The 21948-nt window shown below is 46.0% G+C and overlaps 1 protein-coding gene across 1 annotated transcript; it reads right to left on the bottom strand.

Annotated features, from left to right (window-relative positions):
• Positions 1-11818: 11818 nt before the first annotated feature.
• On the bottom strand, positions 11819-21948 carry Mboat4 (membrane bound O-acyltransferase domain containing 4). The gene is made up of 3 exons (XM_028877175.2): positions 21738-21948; positions 16824-17048; positions 11819-12782 (listed from the first exon to the last, which is right to left on the bottom strand). The coding sequence occupies exons 1-3, from the start codon at positions 21854-21856 to the stop codon at positions 11819-11821; spliced, it is 1308 nt and encodes a 435-aa protein (XP_028733008.1). The 5' UTR covers positions 21857-21948.

Below are 21948 nucleotides of genomic sequence, written 5' to 3'. Positions count from 1 at the left end.
ACTCCTGTTAGAACTACGTGGGCTGGGGATGTGGCTCCCCACGTACCCCACCAAGGTAAATTAAGTAAATCCTATTGAAAAGGTAGCTAGCTCTGGCTTTATTTTAACCATTTGACAGAAGTATTAAGGAGATCATATATGCTTGCGCTTTTTTGTAATATTTTGCTTTTTCATTGGTAACCAAGAGCTACAGGGGAGGTTCAGTGAGTCAAGCCACTAATAACCTGAGTTTAATCCCAGGGACCCACATGGGGCAAGGAGGGAACCAGCTCCTGCCAGGGGCCCTCTGACCTCCATACACCCGCCATGACACACATTGACCCACCCGTGTTCACACACACACACACACACACACACACAAATTAATTTTTTTTAATTACAAACCAGCAAGTGAAGGCTGCCAACCTGAGTCCAGTCCCCAGAGCCAACACGGCAGGAATGAACTGGGGTCTGGGAGACGGTTCAGAATTAAGAGGGCTGGTTGCTCTTGCAGAGGACTGGGTTCAGTTCCCAGCACCCACTTGACGGCTCATAGCCATTCATACCATCCATCATAACAGTTCCAGGGGGCTCTGACACCCTCTTCTTACCTCTGTGGGAACCAGCGTGCAAGCCTTGTACATACATAAGTGCAGGCAAAACACTCATGCGCATAAATCTTTAAAAACAATTTTTTTTAAGGGAGAGAACCGACTCCCTCAAGTTGTCCTCTTATCTCCCTCCAGATGTTCACTGTTGCAAGTATACCCCACATATACCAATAATAAAAAAAATTTTAATTTTTCTATTTTTAAATGGCTATAAATTATATTTGAGGAGGTTTCTGTTGCCTTATAATTGACCCTAGCGCTCCTCCATTTCATTGGTTTCTAATTTGCTAGTGTGTAGGTTAGGAAGCGTGGAACACTGTTGGGGGAAATGGGCTGATCAAATGATCTGAATCAGTCACATGACACGTCACTCCGCTCCACCGTGGACTGGGCATCTCTCGCCTCCTGCACGCGTGAATTGCTCTGTGAGCAGTGCTCTTCCTGCTGATGTAGTTCTTCACTGTCCAGATCATCTAAGATGCTGAGCAATCAGAGCAAGCTGTGGCACCCCAGCCGAGGCCTGGAACTAAGCCTCCACACTTTAAGGAAGGAGCCGTTCTGTGACTGAAGCCTCACAGCCCTTAACGTCTGACTCGTGAAGTATCCCTTCACCATTTGTTTGTAATTACAAAGTGTTTTAGGGCTGAAGATTTGGTGGGTTTTTTTTTTTTTTCAATTACATTTATTTTGTGTGGAGATGGGGTGGAATAAAATCCAAAATCGAGCCAGGCAGTGGTAGCACACGCCTTTAATCCCAGCACTCGGGAGGCAGAGGCAGGCGGATCTCTGTGAGTTCGAGGCCAGCCTGGTCTCCAAAGCGAGTTCCAGGAAAGGCACAAAGCTACACAGAGAAACCCTGTCTTGAAAACCAAAAAAAAAAAAAAAAAAAAGAAAGAAAATAATATGCTAAAAAAAAAAAAAAAATCCCAAACTGGTTTCCGTGAATGAGAGGTCAGGACCATAAAGCATTTCTTTTTCAGTGAAAACTGTTTTCTTGTTTGTGTTCAGTTGCAGTACTGATCGGTGAGAGGTTACTTTTCATGTCAGTCCCATAGTTAACACTGTGAGGGAAGAGTTTTGTTTACTTAGAGCAGTAGAAACCGTCAAATGGGACGCAAAATAGGAAAGAATAAGCCTGTGTGCTTCCATGCATTTGTTGTTTTAAAATTTTTTTTTTTATTTTATTTTTGTGTGTGACTGTTTTGCCTGCATGTATGTCTGTGTACCACACGTATGCCGTACCTGTGGGGGCCAGAAGAGGGTGCTGGATGTTGTTGTTTTTTCACTCTTTTGGGGGCCTGTCACCCAGCTCCCAAATACATCACACACTGGAGGCTTATTATTGCTTATGCATGCCCGGCCTTAGCTTGGCTTGTTTCTAGCCAGCTTTTTTTTAAATTATCCCATATACCTTTTGCCTCTGGGCTTTTATCCTCGTAACTTCTGTAATCTTACTTTCTCTTACTCTGGCTGTGTGGCCAGCCCCTTGCATCCTTCTTCTCTTGCTCCTTGATCTCTCTTTCTCTCTTTTCCTCTTTCTATGTATTCTCTCTGCCTGCCAGTCCCGCCTATCCTTCCTCCTGCCTTGCTATTGGCCGTTCAGCTCTTGATTAGACTAATCACATTTTAGACAGGCACAGTAACACACAAAGTTAACAAATGCAACATAATAAAAGAGTGCAGTACATCTTTGTATCACTAAACAAATGTTCGACAGTGTAAACAAATGAAACACATCTTAAAGTAATACTCTACAACAGCCAGATCCCCTGAAACTGGAGTTAGAGATGGTTGTGAACCCCCAGTGTGGGTACTGGGAACCTGGGTCCTCTTCAAAAGCAGTAAGTATTCTTCTCTGCTTGCTCCTTTGTTTCTTTTTGAGACTGGGTCTCTCTGTGTAGCCCTGGCTGTTCTAGAACTCTCTATGTAGAATCTGTCTCACAAGTGCTGGAATTAGCAGCATGCACCACCATGCCAGGCTTGCAGTAAGTGCTCTTAACCACAGAGCCATCTCTCCAGCTCACCGTGCAACTGTTAATAACGTTGCTATTTAATAATTGAGTTATTATACAAATGTGCTTGGCATTTAATACCAAAGCGTGTTTCTCTTGGCAGATGGCCATTGCATAATGTCATGTAAATGTAGCTGTGGCGTTAAAAATAAGCATAGATTTGTGAGCTGCTCCCCAAAATGGAACAGATGTTTTCCTGAAAGCTAGGCTTACTTCAAAGACTGGAGGCCACTTTTAAAACCGGTCACAGTTAAAGCGGCTTCCTGGGAATAAGTCAGGTAGACTGGCTTTGGCATGGTCTGAATCGTCTAAGAGAAGCAACCCTGAGAGGCTCCGTCAGTAGAGTGCTTGCTATGTGTGCATGGACCTGGGTGGACTCCCAGCCCCATATAAAAAGCCAGGTGAGCCCATGAGTGAGTGCCTGTAGTCCTGGTACTTAGAGGCCAATCCCCGGCACTCACTGGCCAGCTAACCTAGTCAAAACTGACTTCCAGGTTCATTGAGAGACCTGTGTCTCAAAAAAAAAAAAAAAAAATGAGGTATAGGGCGATTAAGGAAGAAACCTGACATACCTGTGGCCTCTATGTGCCTGAACACCCACACACAAACACACACTCACACACATGTACACATAACAGGCATACATGCAAAGCATCTTTGAGACCCGGTTACCAGTATAGCAGTGAAAACTGAGGACATTGGTCTCCCATCAGGAGAGGGATATGATATTGAGCTATACAATCTGTTAGAACTGGCATTTGTCACCAGTATAAATAGAAGAATAATTCTTTTCAAGTGTGTTGCTCAGCACAGTAATTTCAAAGTAGTTTTTTTGTTTTTTGTTTTTTGATTTTTGATTTTTAATTTTAAACGTTACATAATGTCTGTAGTTCTAGGGCTGGGAAGGCCCTAGAAGGAAGATTGCAAGTTTGAGGACAGCCTGAGCTACACAGACCCTCAAGAAAACTTAAGTGAGCGAATAAATAAATGGGAGCACACAGTCTTCAATTTACCTAAAATCTAGTGAGATAAGACACCCCAAAACAGATCAAAGGATGCCAGCCCCTGTCTATGTAAAGAGAAATATGGAGACCCCCCCCCAAAGGGAGGATTTGAGAAACTGGTGATGGTAGGGTGTTCAGTCCCAGGCCGCTGCCCGCAGGACTGCAGAGCTGCGGGTGTCCTGGGGCAGAGGTCAGCTGTCTGCTCCTCAGCTACCTGGGGCTCAGCAGGCAGCCGAGGCACTGTACAGGAAGAGCCTGGCTCCTGGCTTCTGCATCACAGATTCTGTGGAGGTGGGAGGGGTGACTGGGTACAGCCTGTGGAACCAGACTTGATGATAAGTTTTGTAAATGACGGAGATGAATCAAGGCTGACTATCACCTGTCCCATTGCACACTGCTGTGGGATGGTCTGTATGCCAAATGTGTTGCTCTGATCGGTCAATAAATAAAACACTGATTGGCCAGTGGCCAGGCAGGAAGTATAGGCGGAACTAACAGAGAGGAGAATTGGGAGAACAGGAAGGCAGAGGGAGACACTGCCAGCACCCGCCATGACAAGCAGCATGTGAAGATGCTGGTAAGCCATGAGCCACGTGGCAAGGTACAGATTTATAGAAATGGGTTAGTTTAAGGTATAAGAACAGTTAGCGGGCTGGAGAGATGGCTCAAAGGTTAAGAGCATCAGCTGCTCTTCCAGAGGTCCTGAGTTCAATTCCCAGCAACCACATGGTGGCTCACAACCATCTGTAATGAGATCTGATGCCCTCTTCTGGCCTGCAGGCACACATGCAGGCAGAACACTGTATACATAATAAATAAACCTTTAAAAAAAAAAAAAAAAAGAACAGTTAGCAAGAAGCCTGCCATGGCCATACAGTTTGTAAGTAATATAAGTCTCTGTGTTTACTTGGTTGGACCTGAGCGGCTGTGGGACTGGCGGGTGACAGAGATTTGTGGTGATGGAGATTTGTCCTGACTGTGGGCCAGACAGGAAAACTCAAGCTACAGCACACAGTTAAGGTAAGTAGCCGTGAAGAAGTAGTGGGGGGTGCGGGTTTGAAAAAACTGTAACTAAAGTATATGTCCAAACTCCATCGTTACCTACAGATGCCGTGATCAGCTTGCTGCAGACCTTCACCACACAGAGCAACATTCTTGACCTTGACACTTTAACCTTTTAAACATTTAAATTTTCATTTATTATTATTATTATGTGTATGCGTGAACATAAAAGATGGGGGTGGCATGTGTGTACCACAGCATGTATGTACAGACCAAAGTACCACTTTGGGGAGTCAGTTCTTTCTAATTTTAACTGAGTTCTGGGGTCAAACCCCTTACCTCCCACCCGTCCCTGCCTTCTCCTCCTTCCCCTCCTCCTCCCTCTCTTCTTCTTTCCAATTTTTGTTTGTTTGCCAAATTGCATTTTAAAAATTTATTTACTGCCAGGCGGTGGTGGCGCATGCCTTTAATCGCAGCACTTGGGATCTCTGTGAGTTCAAGGTCAACCTGGGCTACTGAGTGAGTTCCAGGAAAGGCGCAAAGCTACACAGAGAAACTCTGTCTCAAAAAACAAACAAAAAAAATTATTTACTATAATTACACCATAATGTAATAATAAATCTAATAGTGTAATAAGCATGAATAGTGTCCACATTCCACAGCATTCATGTGGAGGTCAGAGGGGAATTTCATGGCGGTCATTATTTCTTACCTTTATGTGGGTTCCATGGATTGAGCTCAGGTCACCAGGCTTTGCAAGGCAAGTTCTTCTTACCCACTGAGCCACTTGCTGACCTGACAGAGCATTTTAACTTTTATTGACCAACTTCTTTGGAAATTTTTAATATTTCCTCAGAAACATTTCTCTAATTGTTGAAAGTACTCAGGAAATATATATAGTTATATATAGTTTTATATATATAGTTATAGTTTCATATATATATTTTTCATATATATATTTTTCATATATATATAAAAAAAAGAGAGAAGAGGAGAGTCACAAGCCAAGCCTTAATGACATCTTGAAGGATATTTTATAAGCTGAATACACCCGAATAGCTGGCTCCCTGGAAGCACCCCCATGCAAAGTATTCATTTTTAATCTCTCTGTGATGATCAATCATAATTTAGTGTTATTGTTTAATGTTATTAATTGACAACTTTCCCCAACTTTTTTTTCTGTAAATAATGCTGCAATGATGATTAACTTTCTTGCCACCTAACATGTCCCCCACCCACACTGCTTCTCTGAGTTAGCCAAAGGATGGTCGTTATAATGACATGTTCGTCATTTACCTTTAACCCTCCCTGGCCATCAGTCGTTTGCTCTTGACCACCTCTGACTCAGGGAAATCCTATGTCCACTTGACTCTTCTGGACTGTTGACTACTGAGAGAAAGTATGGAAGTATAAAAAAAAAAACTGCTGTGGGTAAGACTACAGATCCATGCCACCCCTGCTCATCAGGGCCCTCATTGGTGGATTGGGATGCTCTCAGTGCTAAGATTTGTCTCCTTGCCTCACGTGAATTAGATGACCTATAACTAACTCACTCGCCCTCTCTCCACCCCCAACCTCTGTGTGTGTGTGGTGGAGACTGAATCCAGGGCCTTGCACGTATTAACCATGCGCTCTACCCCTGAACGACAGCCAGTCCCTGTACCATGCCTTCGTGGTGGAAGTCATCCCAGGTAAGCAGATTCTTTTAGTTGGTCCAGAGACATTTTTATTTGAATGGGTGTGTGTTTCTTTTAGTATGTACTAGAGTGAATTATCACTGGTAAACTGGACATGGTGATGTGATCTCAGAAGATAGAAGCAGGAGGATCGTGGTTTGAGTCTAGACCAGGTTGCATAGTGAGATGATTTCTCAAAACAGTCAAAAAGTGTAAAGAAACAGTGAGCTGACTTAACACGGACTTAAAGACAAGTCAGACTGGAGAGATAACTCGGTAGGTCAGATGCTTGCTGTACGACCATTGAGACCTGAGTTTAATCCCCGGCTCCCACATAAAATCAAGGCATAGGAGCACTGAGAAGGTAGAGGCAGGTGGGTCCCTGACCTTGCTGGCCAGCCAATCTAGCTGAATCCCTAAGCTCAAGGTTTATTGAGGACCGTGTCTCAAAAAAAATATGGTGGAGAACAATTGAGGAAGATATCCAATGCTCACACATACGCCTGTGGTTGTTTTTGGCTCTTTTGGAGGACCCACCACCCAGCTCCCAAACAAATTCACACACACGGAGGCTTATTATTACTTATGAGTGCCTGGCTTTAGCTTGGCTTGTAGCTTGCCAGCTTTTCTTAACTTAGCCCGTCTACCTTTTGCCTCTGGGCTTTTCCTGTTCTCTTCCATAAATCTTCCTCTTACTCCATGGCTTGCTGTGTAACTGGGTGGCTGGCCCCTGACGTCCTCCTCCTTCTCTGGCTCCTAAATCTCTCCTCTTCCTAGATTTCTCCCTCTATTTATTCTCTCTGCCTGCCAGCCCCGCCTGTCCTTTCTCCTGCCTTGCTATTGATCAGTTCTTTATTAGACCATCAGGTGTTTTAGACAGGCACAATAACACAGCTTCACAGAGTTAAACAAATGCAACATAAGCAAAAGGAACACACCTTCAAATAATATTCCACAACACACACACACACACACACACACACACACACACACACACACACAAATACATGTTTTGTTTTTTAAAGGAAAAGAGTAATTGTGTATGGTCCAGATGCCCACAGATGTAGTGTTGCTTCCTGGATGAGTTGGAGGTTCTGATACCCTGTGTGGGTGGGTGTGAAACGTAAAGATTGGTTTATTAAGGAGCCAGGGAAAGGAAGGACAGCTGCCTTACAGTTCTCCAGAGACTGTGTGCCTCCTGCAGCCCACCTCTTCCTTTGTTACGTTTAGTCGGTTTTGGTTTCGACAACTCCATAAGTAGTTACCAAGTGTTAGGTGGTGATCTAGTTTGATTTCTGTGGTGTGATTAAAAAAAAAAAAAAAAAAAAAAAAAAAAGACTTCCCAAAACCAACCTGGGGAGAAAAGGGTTTATTTCACCTTACCTTGAGCCCATCACTGAGGGAAGCTGAGGTCAGCACTCAAGGCAGGAACATGGAGGCGGGAGCTGCAGCAGAGCCCATGGAAGAGTGCTGCGTACGAACTTAGTGTCCATGGCTTCGCCAGGCTGCTTGGTCCTACAGCCCAGGACCACTTGCCCTCCCACATCAATCTTCAGTCAAGAAAATGCCCCACAGACATGCCCACACTCCATCCAGTCTGATGGAATCAGCTCCTCAGTTGAGGGTCCTTCTTCCAGATGACTCTGCTTTGACTTGAGCCGGCACACTAATCGACACGGGTTGGTTTTTCGCTTAGTCTCCTAAGAATAAGTCATCATCACATCCAGTTTACCAGTGATAATTCATTCTAGTACATGCTAAGAGAAACACTCAAACAAAAATGTCTGTGTACCAGTCACTATTTCTATTTCTTTTTTAAATCCAAATTTCCAAGTTTAGTCCTGTATGGGTTAAACACATTAGTGATTGGCTGCATGTTACCAATAATGCATTGGTGTCTCATTGGAGAAAGAAAGAAAAGCACTACCCCTTGTCAGGCCAGATTTGGATAACCAGCTTCATGCTCTGTCTTTTGTCCTCTGTCTGTCTGCTCCATGAGTCTGTGTTTGTGCCTGCCCTGTGTGTCTGTCTGTTTTGTCTGTGTGCCTGTCCCTGACAAAGAGCTTTACACATGGGGAACAAATGGGATAATTTGCAGACATCTTTAGCAGAGTTTTACAAGGGATTAAGTCACTGGCCCCAAGTGACCCAACTGACCCAGATATCAAACATTATTGTCAACCAATAAATGGATGTTTTCAACCTTTATGGTCGATTTGATTCTTTCAACTTCTGTATTTGCTGCTATGGTGGTTTGAATAAAATGTTCCCATAGGCCCATAGGGAGTGACACTCTTAGGAGGTGTGGCTGTGTTGGAGTAGGTGTGGCCTTGTTGAAGGACACCTGACCCTGGGGACGGATTCTGAGATTTCAGAAGCTCAAGCCAGGCCCAGTGTCACTCTCTCTTCCTGCTGCCTGAAGATCTAGATGTAGGAGACTCTCAGCTCCTTCTCCAGCACCGTGTCTGCCTGCATGCCGCCATGCTTTCCACCATGGTGATAATGGGCTAAACCTCTGAACTGTAAACCAGCCCCAATTAAATGTTCCCTTTATGTGAGTTGCTGTGGTCATGGTGTCTCTTCACAGCAATAGAAACCCTAACTAAGACAGCTGCTTTCAGCAAATAATACACAAGCATTATCTGGGTCAAGGGCATGGAAAGGTCTATAATTTAAGATTACAACTACTGTTTAGCTTAGGTTGTAAAAGCTGGTTACATGGGAAGTCCAAGGCAAATAAGGTCGGTTGCTACATCGTCCTCCTAAAGGCAGGTGAAGCCAGCAGTCTGAGTAAACAGTAGGATAGCCAATTTAAGTCTTCAGTGACCTCAAGGTGTGTTATTAACTCAGCCGTGAGGTCCAGCAAACATTCCAGTCTCTTAGGATGTAAGAGATATTTTCATAGCCGGGCGGTGGTGGCACACGCCTTTAATCCCAGCACTCGGGAAGCAGAGCCAGGCGGATCGCTGTGAGTTCGAGGCCAGCCTGGCTACCAAGTGAGCTCAGGAAAGCGCAAAACTACGCAGAGAAACCCTGTCTCGAAAAAAAAAAAAAAAAAAAAAAAAAAAGAGAGATATTTTCATAATTTGAATGGCCGCATAGACTAAATGTGCCAAGCCTATGGCTACGGATGAGTTCATGGGACAGAATAATAGGATGATACGGTTGAGTATTGTCGCTTTCGCTTTGTGTCTGATAGTCTCTTTGTTTGCTGGCTGATTTGAGTATTTGTTTGGTTGAGGTAGGGTCTCACTATGTGGAGCCCTCCCACCTCAGACTTGGGGTTTCCTTGCAGAAGATTCCTGAATACTGGGATTCCAGTCATATGCCACCTTGCCTGGATTACTAGGGTTGAGTGTTTCCTAGACGTACATGTATTAGAGGCCTGGTCCCCAGGGTGGCAGTGTTGACAGACAGCAAAACCTTTAAGAGATGGTCATGTCCCCCAAAGAGCTGAAGGTAATTCTCAGGGGACTCCTTAGTATGTTTCCCAAGAGGATTGTTAGGAAAAGCTAATCCTGGTCCTGAGAGCTCTCTGGTTTAATGTTTGAGATGGGAGCCATTGTCTCTACTCTGGCTTCCGCTGTGAGGTGATGGCATCCACTGTAGCATGAATCCTAAAAGTTCTTATTAATAAAATCAAACCCAAGGCCAGTTATTGGGGTCAATGCTGGTAGATCAGAGAGACAGAACAAGTCACAGCTAACCTCACCTGGCCAACTTCTCAGCTGGTCTTGTTTCCTCAGACTGGAAGCTTCTGTATCCTCATCCCAATGGCTCTCAGCTGAACTGCTGCTCCAAAGCCTGAAAGCTTAACCAGCCAAATGCTTCTAGCCAAATGCTTCTGGTCCTCATGCCTTATATACCTTTCTGCTTTCTACCACCACTCCCTGGGATTAAAGGCTTGCTTTCTGGGATTAAAGGCGTGAGTTCACCATGCTTGGCTGTATCCTTGAACACATGGATTTCTGCCTCTGGAATACTAGGATTAAAGGCATGTGCTACCACTGCCTATCCTTTATGTTTAATATTGTGGCTGCTCTGTCTCTGACCCCAGATAAGTTTATTAGCATGCATAATATTTGGGGGAATACAATACCACAATCCACGATGAGGGCCTCAACAGAAGCTGAACCAATAGGACCAACCAGTTTCAGACTTTGAGCCTCTAAACCTGACATCTAAATAAACCTCCTTTTCTTCCTAAGTTATCATGTCTCTAACATTTCATTATATAGCAATGAAAAGTCAATTCATGCCAGATTACTATAATCCACATTCCGGAGTCTACAGGGCCCACTGGACCCTGGACATTTGAATCTCCGTGTGTATAACATCTTCATGTGGTTCACAGTACTTGGAGGCTTTATCTAGGTTTTTTTTTTGGGGAGGGGGGTTGTGTGTGTTGGTGGGGGTTGTTTTTGTTTTTTTAATGTGGTGGTGAGGATTGAACCTAGGACCTCACACATGCTGGGCAAACACTCAATATGCCCTCCAAATACCACTTATGTGTTTTGTTTGTTTTGGTTTTGGTTTGTCACACACACACACACATACACACACAACAACACACACACACACACCCAGACAGGGTTTCTCTATGTAGTCCTGGCTGTCCTGGAACTCCTTTTGTAGACCAGGCTGACCTCGAACTCACAGAGAGTTCCTGCCTCTGCCTCCCAAGTGCTGGGATTAAAGGCGTGCACCACTACCACCCAGCATGTCTTCACTTAAATGTCTCTTCCACATCTAGAAAAGTAAGTCCATGTGCTTCTCTGCTTTTAACCCAGCAGCAACAGAATAGCTTGTTAAATGTAGGTGTTTTAGTCACTGCTCTATCGCTGTGAAGAGACACCATGACCGCGACACCTCTTCTAAAGGAAAACATTTCATTGGGGCTGGCTTACAGTTCAGAGGTTCAGTCCATTATCACCACGACAGGGAGCTTGATGGCATGCATGGTGATGGAGAAGGAACTGAGAGTTCTACATCCGGATCCACAGGCAGGCAGCAGAGCTTAGGCCAGCCTGGGCTTTTGAACCCTCAAAGCCCACCCCCCAGTGATACACTTCCTCCAACAAGACCACACCCCCAAATCCTTTCAAATAGTGCCACTCCCTAAACATTTAAATAGGAAACTGTGGAAGCCATTCTTATTCAAACTACCACAGTAGGCCAGCACATCTCTGTGGCCAGGCATCAGGTTTATCCAACCAATACTTAAAAACTTTTTTTTAATTTTAATTTTTATTATTAATTATTATCATTATTATTATTATTTTGGTTTTTCCAAAACAGGGTTTCTCTGTGTAGCTTTGCACCTTTCCTGGATCTTGCATTGGAGACCAGGCTGGCCTCGAACTCACAGAGATCTGCCTGGCTCTGCCTCCCGAGTGCTGGGATTAAAGGCGTGCGCACCACCGCCCGCCATGAAAAAAAAGCTGAAATACTTTAATCATCAACGCATCCTCTGGCATTTCCTAAGCTCGGTTTCATGGCTGGATGAGATGAAAGACCGGGGGCGGGGGGGGATTTCAGTTACATTTCTGTTTTCTCTTTGCTAATAGAAAAAGCAAAACACAGTACACCCCGGGGAAGATACTGTTGTATGAACAACACAGCCGGCCTAGAGAGGAAAGGCTCCGGCCCTCCACCGCCAGCATGACGTAGGCAATGATGAGCTGGGTCTGGGCCCAGGTGAGGGCTCTATAGAGCAGCCACAGGGGCCAGGAGCTGATGGAGACATTGGCAAAAGCGTGAATCAGGTAATCGGCTTCCACCATGACAGACCAGCACAGGAAGCCAAACACCTGCCCCGGGTGGAGCCCGTGCCACCAGGCGGAGAAAGCAAAAGTCTGCAGCACCGGCCAGCGCCGGCTGTTCTGGAAGACCAGCCGCCGGAGCCACCGGGCCGTGCTCCGGTTCCACTGCCTCGCGAACAGGGAGATCCTGTGGGTAGTTTCCAGGGTCCACATGTCCACGTCGGGGATGTATCCCTCCTCCCCAGACCTCTGGCCAGCCTCAGACCCAAAGCCCGCCGCATGGAGGAGAGAGTCGTCCAGGATCCAGTGCGCGTAGTAGGTGAGTTTGAAGAGCCCAGCTGTGGACCACATGACGTAGATGCACTCCAGCTGCTGACACTCTTCCAGCCCGGCTCCGGCGCTCACCGCCCTCCTCAGCACCACCTTGAGGCATTCCAGACCCGCAATCTGCACGCCCCTCCAGGTCAGAGCCCAGAATGAGATACTGGGATAAGAAGAGCTTGGTCTTTCAACACAAGCTTGAAATCTCTGAAAAGAACACAGGGGGCCTCCCAGGAGGGCAGGGAAAAAGAGCAAGTAGCTGAAATAGGGTAGAGTCTCGCTCAGGCACTCAGACAAAGAACTTCTGTTCCTGATGCTGCCAGACGCTGCCTCCACTTTCCCCTCACGAATGTCCAGTGAGAGCGACGTGACCCTCTGGGTCAAGAGCATGAGAGAAGAAAGAGCAATGTAGAATCTGAAAGAGATTAAATAAATACATATGTGAAGCCATGCCGGATTTATTCTCTCGTTGCTGTCCCTACCTGCCCACAGATCTCATAGCAAACCACATTCCACAAAGAACTCTTTGTTATTTCAGGTTATATTTCAGAACCACACATTATTCCAGGGCAAAAACACTAATCATTGGATAGAAATGAAAAAAAAAAAGAATGATGAGGAATACTGTGGGAAAATATTGATGATAATTGTTTTGAGACAGGGTTTCACTTGTAGCCCTGGCTGAACTGGATCTCACGGGCTACTCCTGACTACCTTCTGAATGCTGGATTAAAAGCATTGTGCCACCGTATCTGGCTGGCTATTATATACACATTATATTTAAAATTTTTATTTTTATATGTATGGGTGTGTTGCCTGCATGTAAGTTTGGGTAATACTTACATACATGCCTGAGGATTCCAGAAGGGAACATCAGCTCCCCTGGAACTGGAGTTTTGGAAGGTTGTGAGCTATCATGTGGCTGCTGGGAATTGAACCTGGGTCTTTTGCAAGAGCAGCCAGTGCTCTTAACCATGGAACCATCTCTCCACCTCCTGGTTATACTATTTTGGAATGGCTTTAAAAGGGCTGGAAGATGGCTCAGTGAATTAAGGCACTTGAGGTTGATATCCTGAGTTCAATCCCAGGACTAAAAAAAGAAGAAAATTGGCTCCCAAAAGTTGCCTTCTGAGCTGGGTAGTAGTGACACACGCCTTTAATCCCAGCACTCAGGTGATAGAGGCATACAGATTTCTGTGACTTGAGGCCAGCCTGATCTACAGAGGGAGTTCTAGGATAGCCAAGGCTACAGAGAAATCATGTCTCCAAAAAAAGAAAAAGAAAAAAAAATTGCCTTCTAATCTCCACAGGAGTGCTGTGTCATGTGCAATAAATAAATTATAAATTAATAAATTAATAAAATATTCCTAAAAAAAAGAATGACTTGTAAATATTAGGGTCAGAGCCAGTATGGTGATTCACACCTATAATTTCCACACTCAAGAGTCTGAGGCAAGAGGATAGTAACCTGGAGGCTTGTCTGTACTATATAGTAAGTTCTAGAACATTCCATATATAAAAAAAAGAAAATCAATAAAAAGAAATTTAAGACTGGAGACATGGAAGACATCTGATACAAAAGAAGCAAGAATTCGTAGTGACAAGATTACAGGAAGTTGAAGTTTTTAATTCTAAGCCATGTCCTGGCTGTAATATTCTGGTGACAGAGGATGTGCGCTGGAAAATGCATCAGGGTGAGCAGTGGCTCTCGAGCAGCTGCCACTGAACCTTCACCAGGACACCATCAGAGATCCTGCTGATGAGACTGCTGAGGACAGCCGGTGACACACTGCATAGTCAAGAGCTGTCCCCAGGCGTGACTGTGTCCGTCTGGGCACCTGACTTGAGGACATCAGAGCCTCCTGCCTGACTACCCCTGAGATCAGGGTCCTGTGGTAGAATATGATTTGAAGGTATGTTACTTTTACTTATGTTGCATTTGTTTACCTCTGTGAAGCTGTGTTACTGTGTCTGTGTAAAACATCTGATGGTATAATAAAGAGCTGAATGGCCAATAGCGAGGCAGGAAAGAGAGATAGGTGGGGCTGGCAGGCAGAGAGGATCTATAGAAGGAGAATTCTGGGAGGAGAGGAAGAAGGAACCAGAGAAGGGGAGGACTCCAAGGGCACCCCCCCACCAAAGAACAAAGAGCCAAAAGAGCAAAACAACCAACCACAGGGTGCCCTCCAAATGCCAACTCCTCTTCTACTATTGCAGTCTGTGTCCCCCAAATTCACATCCTGAAGTTCTAACCCCCGATGACTCAGTGTGAGCATACTTAGAGACAGTCTTTAAAGGAGAGGTTAAAGTGATATCACACGGGCAGACTCATCACACTCATCCAACGTGACTAAAGGATTCAGACACACACAGTGACACGTGTGTGATCGGACACGGGGACACACGCTCACGATGACCATTGACAACCCAGGAGAAGGTGGCCATCTATGAGCCAAGGTGAGAAGGCTCAGACGCAGACCCTGTGCCTGCACACCATCCTTGCTTGCACTTCCGGCCCCTGAGCTGTGGAGAGATAGAGTTCTGCTGTGTGTATCACCCAGTCAATGGGCTTGGCTCCAGCAGCTCTGGCTAGCTAGCACATGCTGTCGTCATTCACGTCTGCCCCAGCCTTCCTCCCATCCGCTCAGAGCCTGTTCAACTTGCCTTCCCGGCCTCTGCCAGGCCCTGGCTTCCTAGTGCAGTCCCGATTCATCATATTCTGTACAGTCATCCCACCCACCTGCCATCTAATCCTTCCCAGAGAAGCAAGACTTAAGTCAGTCCATCCCCAACCTAACCCACCCGTGTGTGTGTGTGTGTGTGTGTGTGTGTGTGTGTGTGTGTGTGTGTCTGTGTCTGTGTCTGTGTGTCTGTTTGTGTGTATCTGTATGTCTTGTGTGTGTGTGTCTTATATGTGTGTATACATGTATGTCTGTGTCTGTGTATATCTCTGTATGTGGGGGGGTGTATATCTATGTGTGTCTGTATATTTGTATCTGTGTGTATCTATCTGTGTATGTCTGTGTGTGTCTGTGTGTGTGTCTGTGTGTATCTGTGTATGTGTGTCTGTGTGTATCTGTGTATCTATGTGTGTGTGTGTCTGTGTATATCTGTGTCTGTCTTGTGTGTGTGTAAAGTATGTATGTCTGTGTATATCTGTGTGTGTGTCTATGTGTGTGTGTGTCTGTGTGTATCTATGTATATCTTGTGTGTGTGTGTGTGTGTGTGGTGTCTATATCTATGTGTGTCTATATCTATGCGTGTGTCTGTGTATGTGTTGTATGCACACATGGAGGCCAAGGGAGAATAAGCGATGGTTTTCCTGCTCTATCCCTGTCTACCTTACTCCCTCGGTATACAGGGTCTCTCACTGAACCTGGAGTGAGGCTGGCTGTCATCGAGCCCCAGCGACCCTCCTGTCACCACGCCTCTCCCAATATACGCACAGAGCTGGGGTTACAAGTGCACACCCAACCACACCTAGCTCTTTCCACCAGTTCTTGAGGTTTGAACTCCGGTCCTCATTTTGCACAGCAAGCCCTCTTGCCCGCCCGCCCGCCCGCCCAGCCATCTCTTTAAGCCCGCAAGTCTGAAAAGTCTTGGTGAACATTGTCTTGTTTATTTGTTTGTTGTTTTTGAGATGGGATCTTGTGCATCCCAGGCTGGTCTTGGATTTGCTATGTAACGGAGGATCACCTTGAACTCCTGATCCTCCTGCCTCTCCCTCCTTGTGCTGGGGTTACAGGCCAGTGTCACCATGTCTGGCTTGCCATCATTTTTAAAGGACTCTAGATGAAGTGGGAGTGGCGAACTCCATGAGCTAATGGGTTCGAATCAGGCGGTGACCCTGCCGGGTGCTGTCATAGCCTGGATGCCCTGAGTGACACAGACCTCTGCCAGCTGACAGCCATGGGGTGCCAGGAACACTCGGTGTCAGGACCACAGACAGAGATGCTGGATTGGCTCCCAGTCCTGCCAATCCCCCTGGCTCAAGACGCACATCTCTAGTCTGTAATTAGCTCTTGGTTTTTGTTCTCTGTGGCTCTCTAGATTGGGTGGCTAGCCTTCTTGGAGATGGAAGGGCGGGAGCCCAAAGAAAGATAGCAGGCAGCGGCAGCCAGGCCCTCTGTGATTTGGCTGTGCCCAAACTGCCAAGGCTGAGATGAACAAACTGTCATCACTGCCAGGCATGATGACAGCTACAGCAAGTGCCAAGACACCGAGTGCACGGACAGTGGCGCGGAGCGACTCTGCGTGGTTACAGAACTGCATGTTGCACTGATGAGCTCCGACACCGCACACACAGCCTTTCAAGAAAGCTATTGCCAGCCCTGGGTTCCTTTTCTAGGAAAAGAGGTTGAGCCCTGGGAGACGCTAAAATAGCTTAAGAGCGCGCTCCGCAGACGTGTGAGGATTAGAGTCAGCTTGGTACGAGCAAACCGACGGGGGCCTTTACCGCACGGGTGGAGGCTCTTGTAGGTAGTATTGGGTGTAGTGAAGACCCAGGTGGCACAGGGTCTGCCAGCCCATCTGAAAGAAGAAGGTCAGCCTGTGGACTTCCTGTGGACCGCGGGAGGAGACCAGAGCCACCGTGCAGAGAGTAGGGGTGAAGATGAGCAGTGCGTAGGGCCCCATGGCAGCCATGGCCAGGACACCTCCGCCAGCCAGGAGAAAGAGGTACCTGAAAGAGAAGAGACAACCAAGGTGGCGCTTAGGACAGTGTGGCCGTGGATTCCATCGTCATCATCCAAGGGATCTGACACAACACGTAAAGGAGCTGCGTGGTTGCCACCGTGACTCTTCCATTCTGAAGGAAAGAGAGCCCAGGTCCCGTGTGAACTCCTGCCTCCAGAGACAAATCCTGCTTCCCCTCTTGGTGATCCTGGTGAGTCTTGCATGCCTATCATACAAGTGGCTATAACCACTAAAAGTCTGTGAATTTGAATGAGAATGGCCCCATAGGCTCACATGTTTGAATGCTTGGTTCACAGTTAGTGGAACTGTTTGGGAAGGGTTAGGAGGCGTGGCTTTGTTGGAGTAGGTAGGGACTTATTGGGGGAGGTGTGTTTTGAGGTTTCAAAAGTCCATGCCAGTCTTTCTCTCTCTCTCTCTCTCTCTCTCTCTCTCTCTCTCTCTCTCTCTCTCCTTCTCCCTCCCCCTCCTCCCTCCCTCTATTCCCTCCCTCCCTTCTTCCCTCTCCCCCTATCTCTGCCTGTGGATCAGGATGTAAGCTCTCAACCCCATGCCTGCCTGCATGCCACCATGTTTCCTGCCATGGTGATCATGGACTAACTCCCTGAAACTGTAATCCAGCCCCCAATTCAATGCTTTCTTTTATAAGACTTGCCTTGGTCATGGTGTCTCTTCCCAGCAATAGAACGGTGATTAAGACAGTTTGACAATGGGGCTTCTCGAGATCTAACTGAGAAGCAATGTGAACAAGTGTGGGGTGTGGAAAAACTAGCAAGTCCCCCCCCCCAAAGCCAAGACCCTTTCCTCCTCATGGGGTGTACATCACCCAGCATATTTCAGAGAGCTGGAGAGAGGAGACTGTGGTAGCCCACAGAGGCTTCCTAGTGAGACCTTACTCAAGGTCAGAGAATCTGAGCTCGCTTTACCCAGCAGGGCTGCATAATTAGGGTGATTTGGCCACAGGCATGGTTACCAGGTGTTTGGAAGGGTCTACACTTGGCTGTACAGTGTGCTTTGATCTAGCAAGGGGAGGTCTTTTGCCGCTCCCCTTGATGTATTATTAAAAAAGCCCTTTTGAATAAAGCTCTGGATGGCTGGGTATTGACCTAGGGCCCTCCTGAAGCTATCCTGTGTCTCTGTCTTTCTTATTGTCTCTTTCTATCTCTATTTCCTCATTCCTCTCTCCTCCACCTAAGAACCCTTCGAAAGGTGGGAGCAGGTTGGAGCTGGACTCCGGCAGTCTCCATCAGGAGACACAATGTCTCTCTCAGACAAGTATTTGAACACATAAGCAGCAAATCTTTATGTCAGCCCTTCATCCTCACTACTGATTTTAGTTCTCAGGAGCTCATAGTTTGCTTGGTTGTTGTTGTTGTTTAAGTTTTAATAGTTAATGAAAACTCTACAGTCAGGGCAGAATCTTCCTTTCTTCTCTCCAGCAGAGGACCGGCCTATTCTCCCTTTCTTCATTCTCTTCCCACCTGCCTTTCGCCACTGCCCGGCAGTCTTTCTTCATCAGCTCATGCCGTTCATGGCTTCCTTTCTCATTGCATAATCCAAGGAACCATAAATTACGTCAGTTATCTTGCTACTGCCAAAAGGAGATCTGACTCAAATTAAAGATGACTTGCTGGGCATGGTGTCCCATGCCTGGCATCCCAGCACTCAAGAGACTGAGGCAGGAGGATTACCAAGTCTAGGGCCAGCCTGGTCTTTATAGCAAGTTCCAGACTAGCCTTAGGCTATATAGTGAGGCCTTGTTTCAAAAAGACTGAAAGAAAAAGAAGATGCCATCTGGTATGGCTTTTCTGATTGGCCAGCATTCCCCAGTTTTCCTTCTTGGTATCACTGCCTCCCTAGTGTAAAAGTTCATTGCCACTGAATAGTGACATGATCAACATGTCTTCTGTGATGGTGAGCAGTCTTCCGATAGCCAGGAAACAAAACACCATTGTCTTTCTCAGCAACATAAGGTGCCCACATCAAAGCAACAGGGTGTGCCCCAGCCCTTGCTCAGGGGCCTCCAGGAGGAAGATGTGTAAAGTCTGGGGGAATCCACATTACATGAACTTGGTTCTTCTAGCCCCAGTATGTGCCCCAGCCCTTGCTCCAGGAGGAAGATGTGTAAAGTCTGGGAGAGTCATCTTATATGGACTTGGTTTTTCTTTCTGCATTATATGAAAGGTTTCTATTTCAATTTTGACACATTAATAAAGCTGGAGAAAGGCGTTGGAACACCTGTAATGTGGGCTAGCCCAGGCACATCGAGGTGAGTGAACAAAGCTTGCATGTACTTCTCTACCACTCAGCACCCAGAGACACTGTCATCACGGGGTGTGGGTTCAGTGCCTGACACATATGAACCACAGTTCCTTTCCTGGGGGGCCCAGGGCCTGACACCTGTGAACCACATTTCCTTTCCTGGGGTACCAGCAGAGAACTCTGTGAGAAACTATTACATAAACCAGACCATTCCTAGGCTTTTTTTTTTTAGCCTATGCTTGGGGTGACTCACCCCACATCACCCCAATTAACACTATGACCTAAGCCTTCACTTGCTCTGTGTGGTAGTTTGAATGAGGATGACTCCCGTGTGAACATATAAGCATCAAATAAGCTACCCGCATCTACAGTGTAAGCTGCATAATTTATTGAGTGCTTTTGATTTCATTTCTAGGCCTTCTGCTAGTAGTGAGCAGTACTGAGGAGGCTGAGACCATACAGCCATGAGTTCAAGGCCAGCCTGAGGTATACAGTGAGACCCTATCTCAGAAATAAATGAGTAAACAAATGCAAGGGTTAGGGATGTGACTCTGGTAGAGCCCTTGATAGCATGTTCAAGGCTCTGGGTTCCATCATTCCCAACACTGAAGTGACCATGGCTGCAAGGGACAGGAGACAGGCTTTTTTTTTTTTTTTTTTTTTGCATTTTTTAGGTAAGGACAGGGTGCCTCAGGAAGCTTATTCACATACACAAAGACTCATCTAGAGAATTAGGACTCCACAGTAGTCTTGGGACTGGAGAAATAGTTCTGGAGAAGTGGTTAAGCACGCTTATGCTCCTGTAGAGGACCTGGGTTTGATTCCAGGCACCCATATTGGGTGGGTCACAACCCTCTGCAACTCCAGTTCCAGGGGATCTGACACCCTCTCGTGACTTTCCTCAGCTCTTGCACACACACACGGAGCACATACACACACACAGACACACACACACAAAATAAATTTAAAAAATAAACAAAAAACCCTCAACAGGTCAGAGAGCAATCTCAGCCCTAGAGTAGCTGCGTGGGGGTTAACCTTTATTTTCGTGTTCACCTCTCTTTACTGCTCTGTGAGTCTCCGTATACAGAAAGCTTCTTTATCACTCCCCCGGCTCCGAAGCTGGGTAGTGGTGGTGCACGCTTTTAATCCCAGCACTCAGGAGACTGAGGACGGCAGATCTCTGAGTCTGAGGCCAGCCTGGTCTATAGAGTGAGTTCCAGGACAACCAGGGCTGCACAGGGAAGCCCTGTCTCACAAAACAACAACCAAAAGATAAAAACAAAGAAAGTCTGTTCTCCATAGTCATCTTCCAGAAACAAGAGTAAGGGCCATCCACCAGCTGTGAACACAGGCTAACACACCACCTAATTTAGTCAACCCCAGTAATTGCTAGTATTAAATATAGCTAGATTTGACTTAAGAGGATCCACTAGCTCTAAGAGGGGGTACTTAGCAGTAGAGTGCATTTTCAGCATGTGCAAAGCCCTAGATTCCACCCCGAACGCCACACACATGGACACACACATGCACAGCTCCACTAAATAAAAATCTTTGTTTCCTAAATAAGAAAAATTAGGAGGTCCGTTGCTTTAGGCAATAGAGTGTTGACTTTTCAGAAGAATCTTCACTAAGCCCTCTTCAAAACAGAACGTGCTTCTAAAGTACTGAGCTTCATAAAGAAAATATATAATCAGATCTTTAGTGACACCAATTTTAGACCAAATTGAGGTATAATCTACCAAGAGTTGTTTTGACTTATTTCTCAAAAACAAAGAAACAAAAAAAAAACATCCAAAGGCAAATTTTAAAACTTTTTTATAGATGTAACACACAAACAATATTTTCCATACAGTTTAAATTTGTGGTAAGAAAAATCCTATAAAACTAAGACTTCAAAGACTATCCAGGATCTGTGGTCAGCACAGAGGTATACATTTTTGGACTACCAGTATCATCTCAATATCTACCCATTTTTGAGTCAAGGCAAACATGAAGTTAATTTCTGAATCAGTTTTTCTAATCCAGAGGTTCTCAACCCCTGGATCACAACCCCTTGGTGGTCGAATATCAGATATCCTGCATATCAGATGTTTACATTATGATTTATAACAGTGGCAAAATTATGGTTATGAAATAGCAACTGAATAACTTTAGAGTTGGGGATCACCAAAACATGCGGAATTATATTAAAGGGGCTCAGCATTAGAAAAGTTGAGAGCCACTGCTAATCTATAGACAATCGTTATCAAGCAGCCAATAATTAGTGACCAGGGTTCTGAGCGCATCACATACAGAAAGTACGCATTGAGAGTAGTTGATGTGTGGTCTCCTCACATCTACAGGACACTGTGCTTTCTTTCCACCCTATTACTGTACTTCCAGATGGAAAAGCAGCATTAACCATCCAGCCTACCTGGCCCGGGTGGAAAAGGAATCCATGCCGCAGAGATAATTAAACAGCAGTGCAAAGGGGAAAGCGGCCCCCTGATAAAGCGATACGGGATGGAGGAAGAAGAGCCGGAGCCAATCCATGACGGACCCGGAACACACTGTCCTTCCTGGAGTTCTTCGCTGGTGCCCTCCTGCAAGGGAAGTCACAGCCAGGCTCTCCCTCGCCTTTTTAC

The sequence above is a fragment of the Peromyscus leucopus genome, chromosome 17 (assembly GCF_004664715.2).
Source record: "Peromyscus leucopus breed LL Stock chromosome 17, UCI_PerLeu_2.1, whole genome shotgun sequence".
In the NCBI taxonomy this organism is placed as follows: Eukaryota; Metazoa; Chordata; class Mammalia; order Rodentia; family Cricetidae; genus Peromyscus; species Peromyscus leucopus.
Note: the sequence above shows the minus strand (reverse complement) of the source record. Positions and strands in the feature narration are given on the sequence as shown.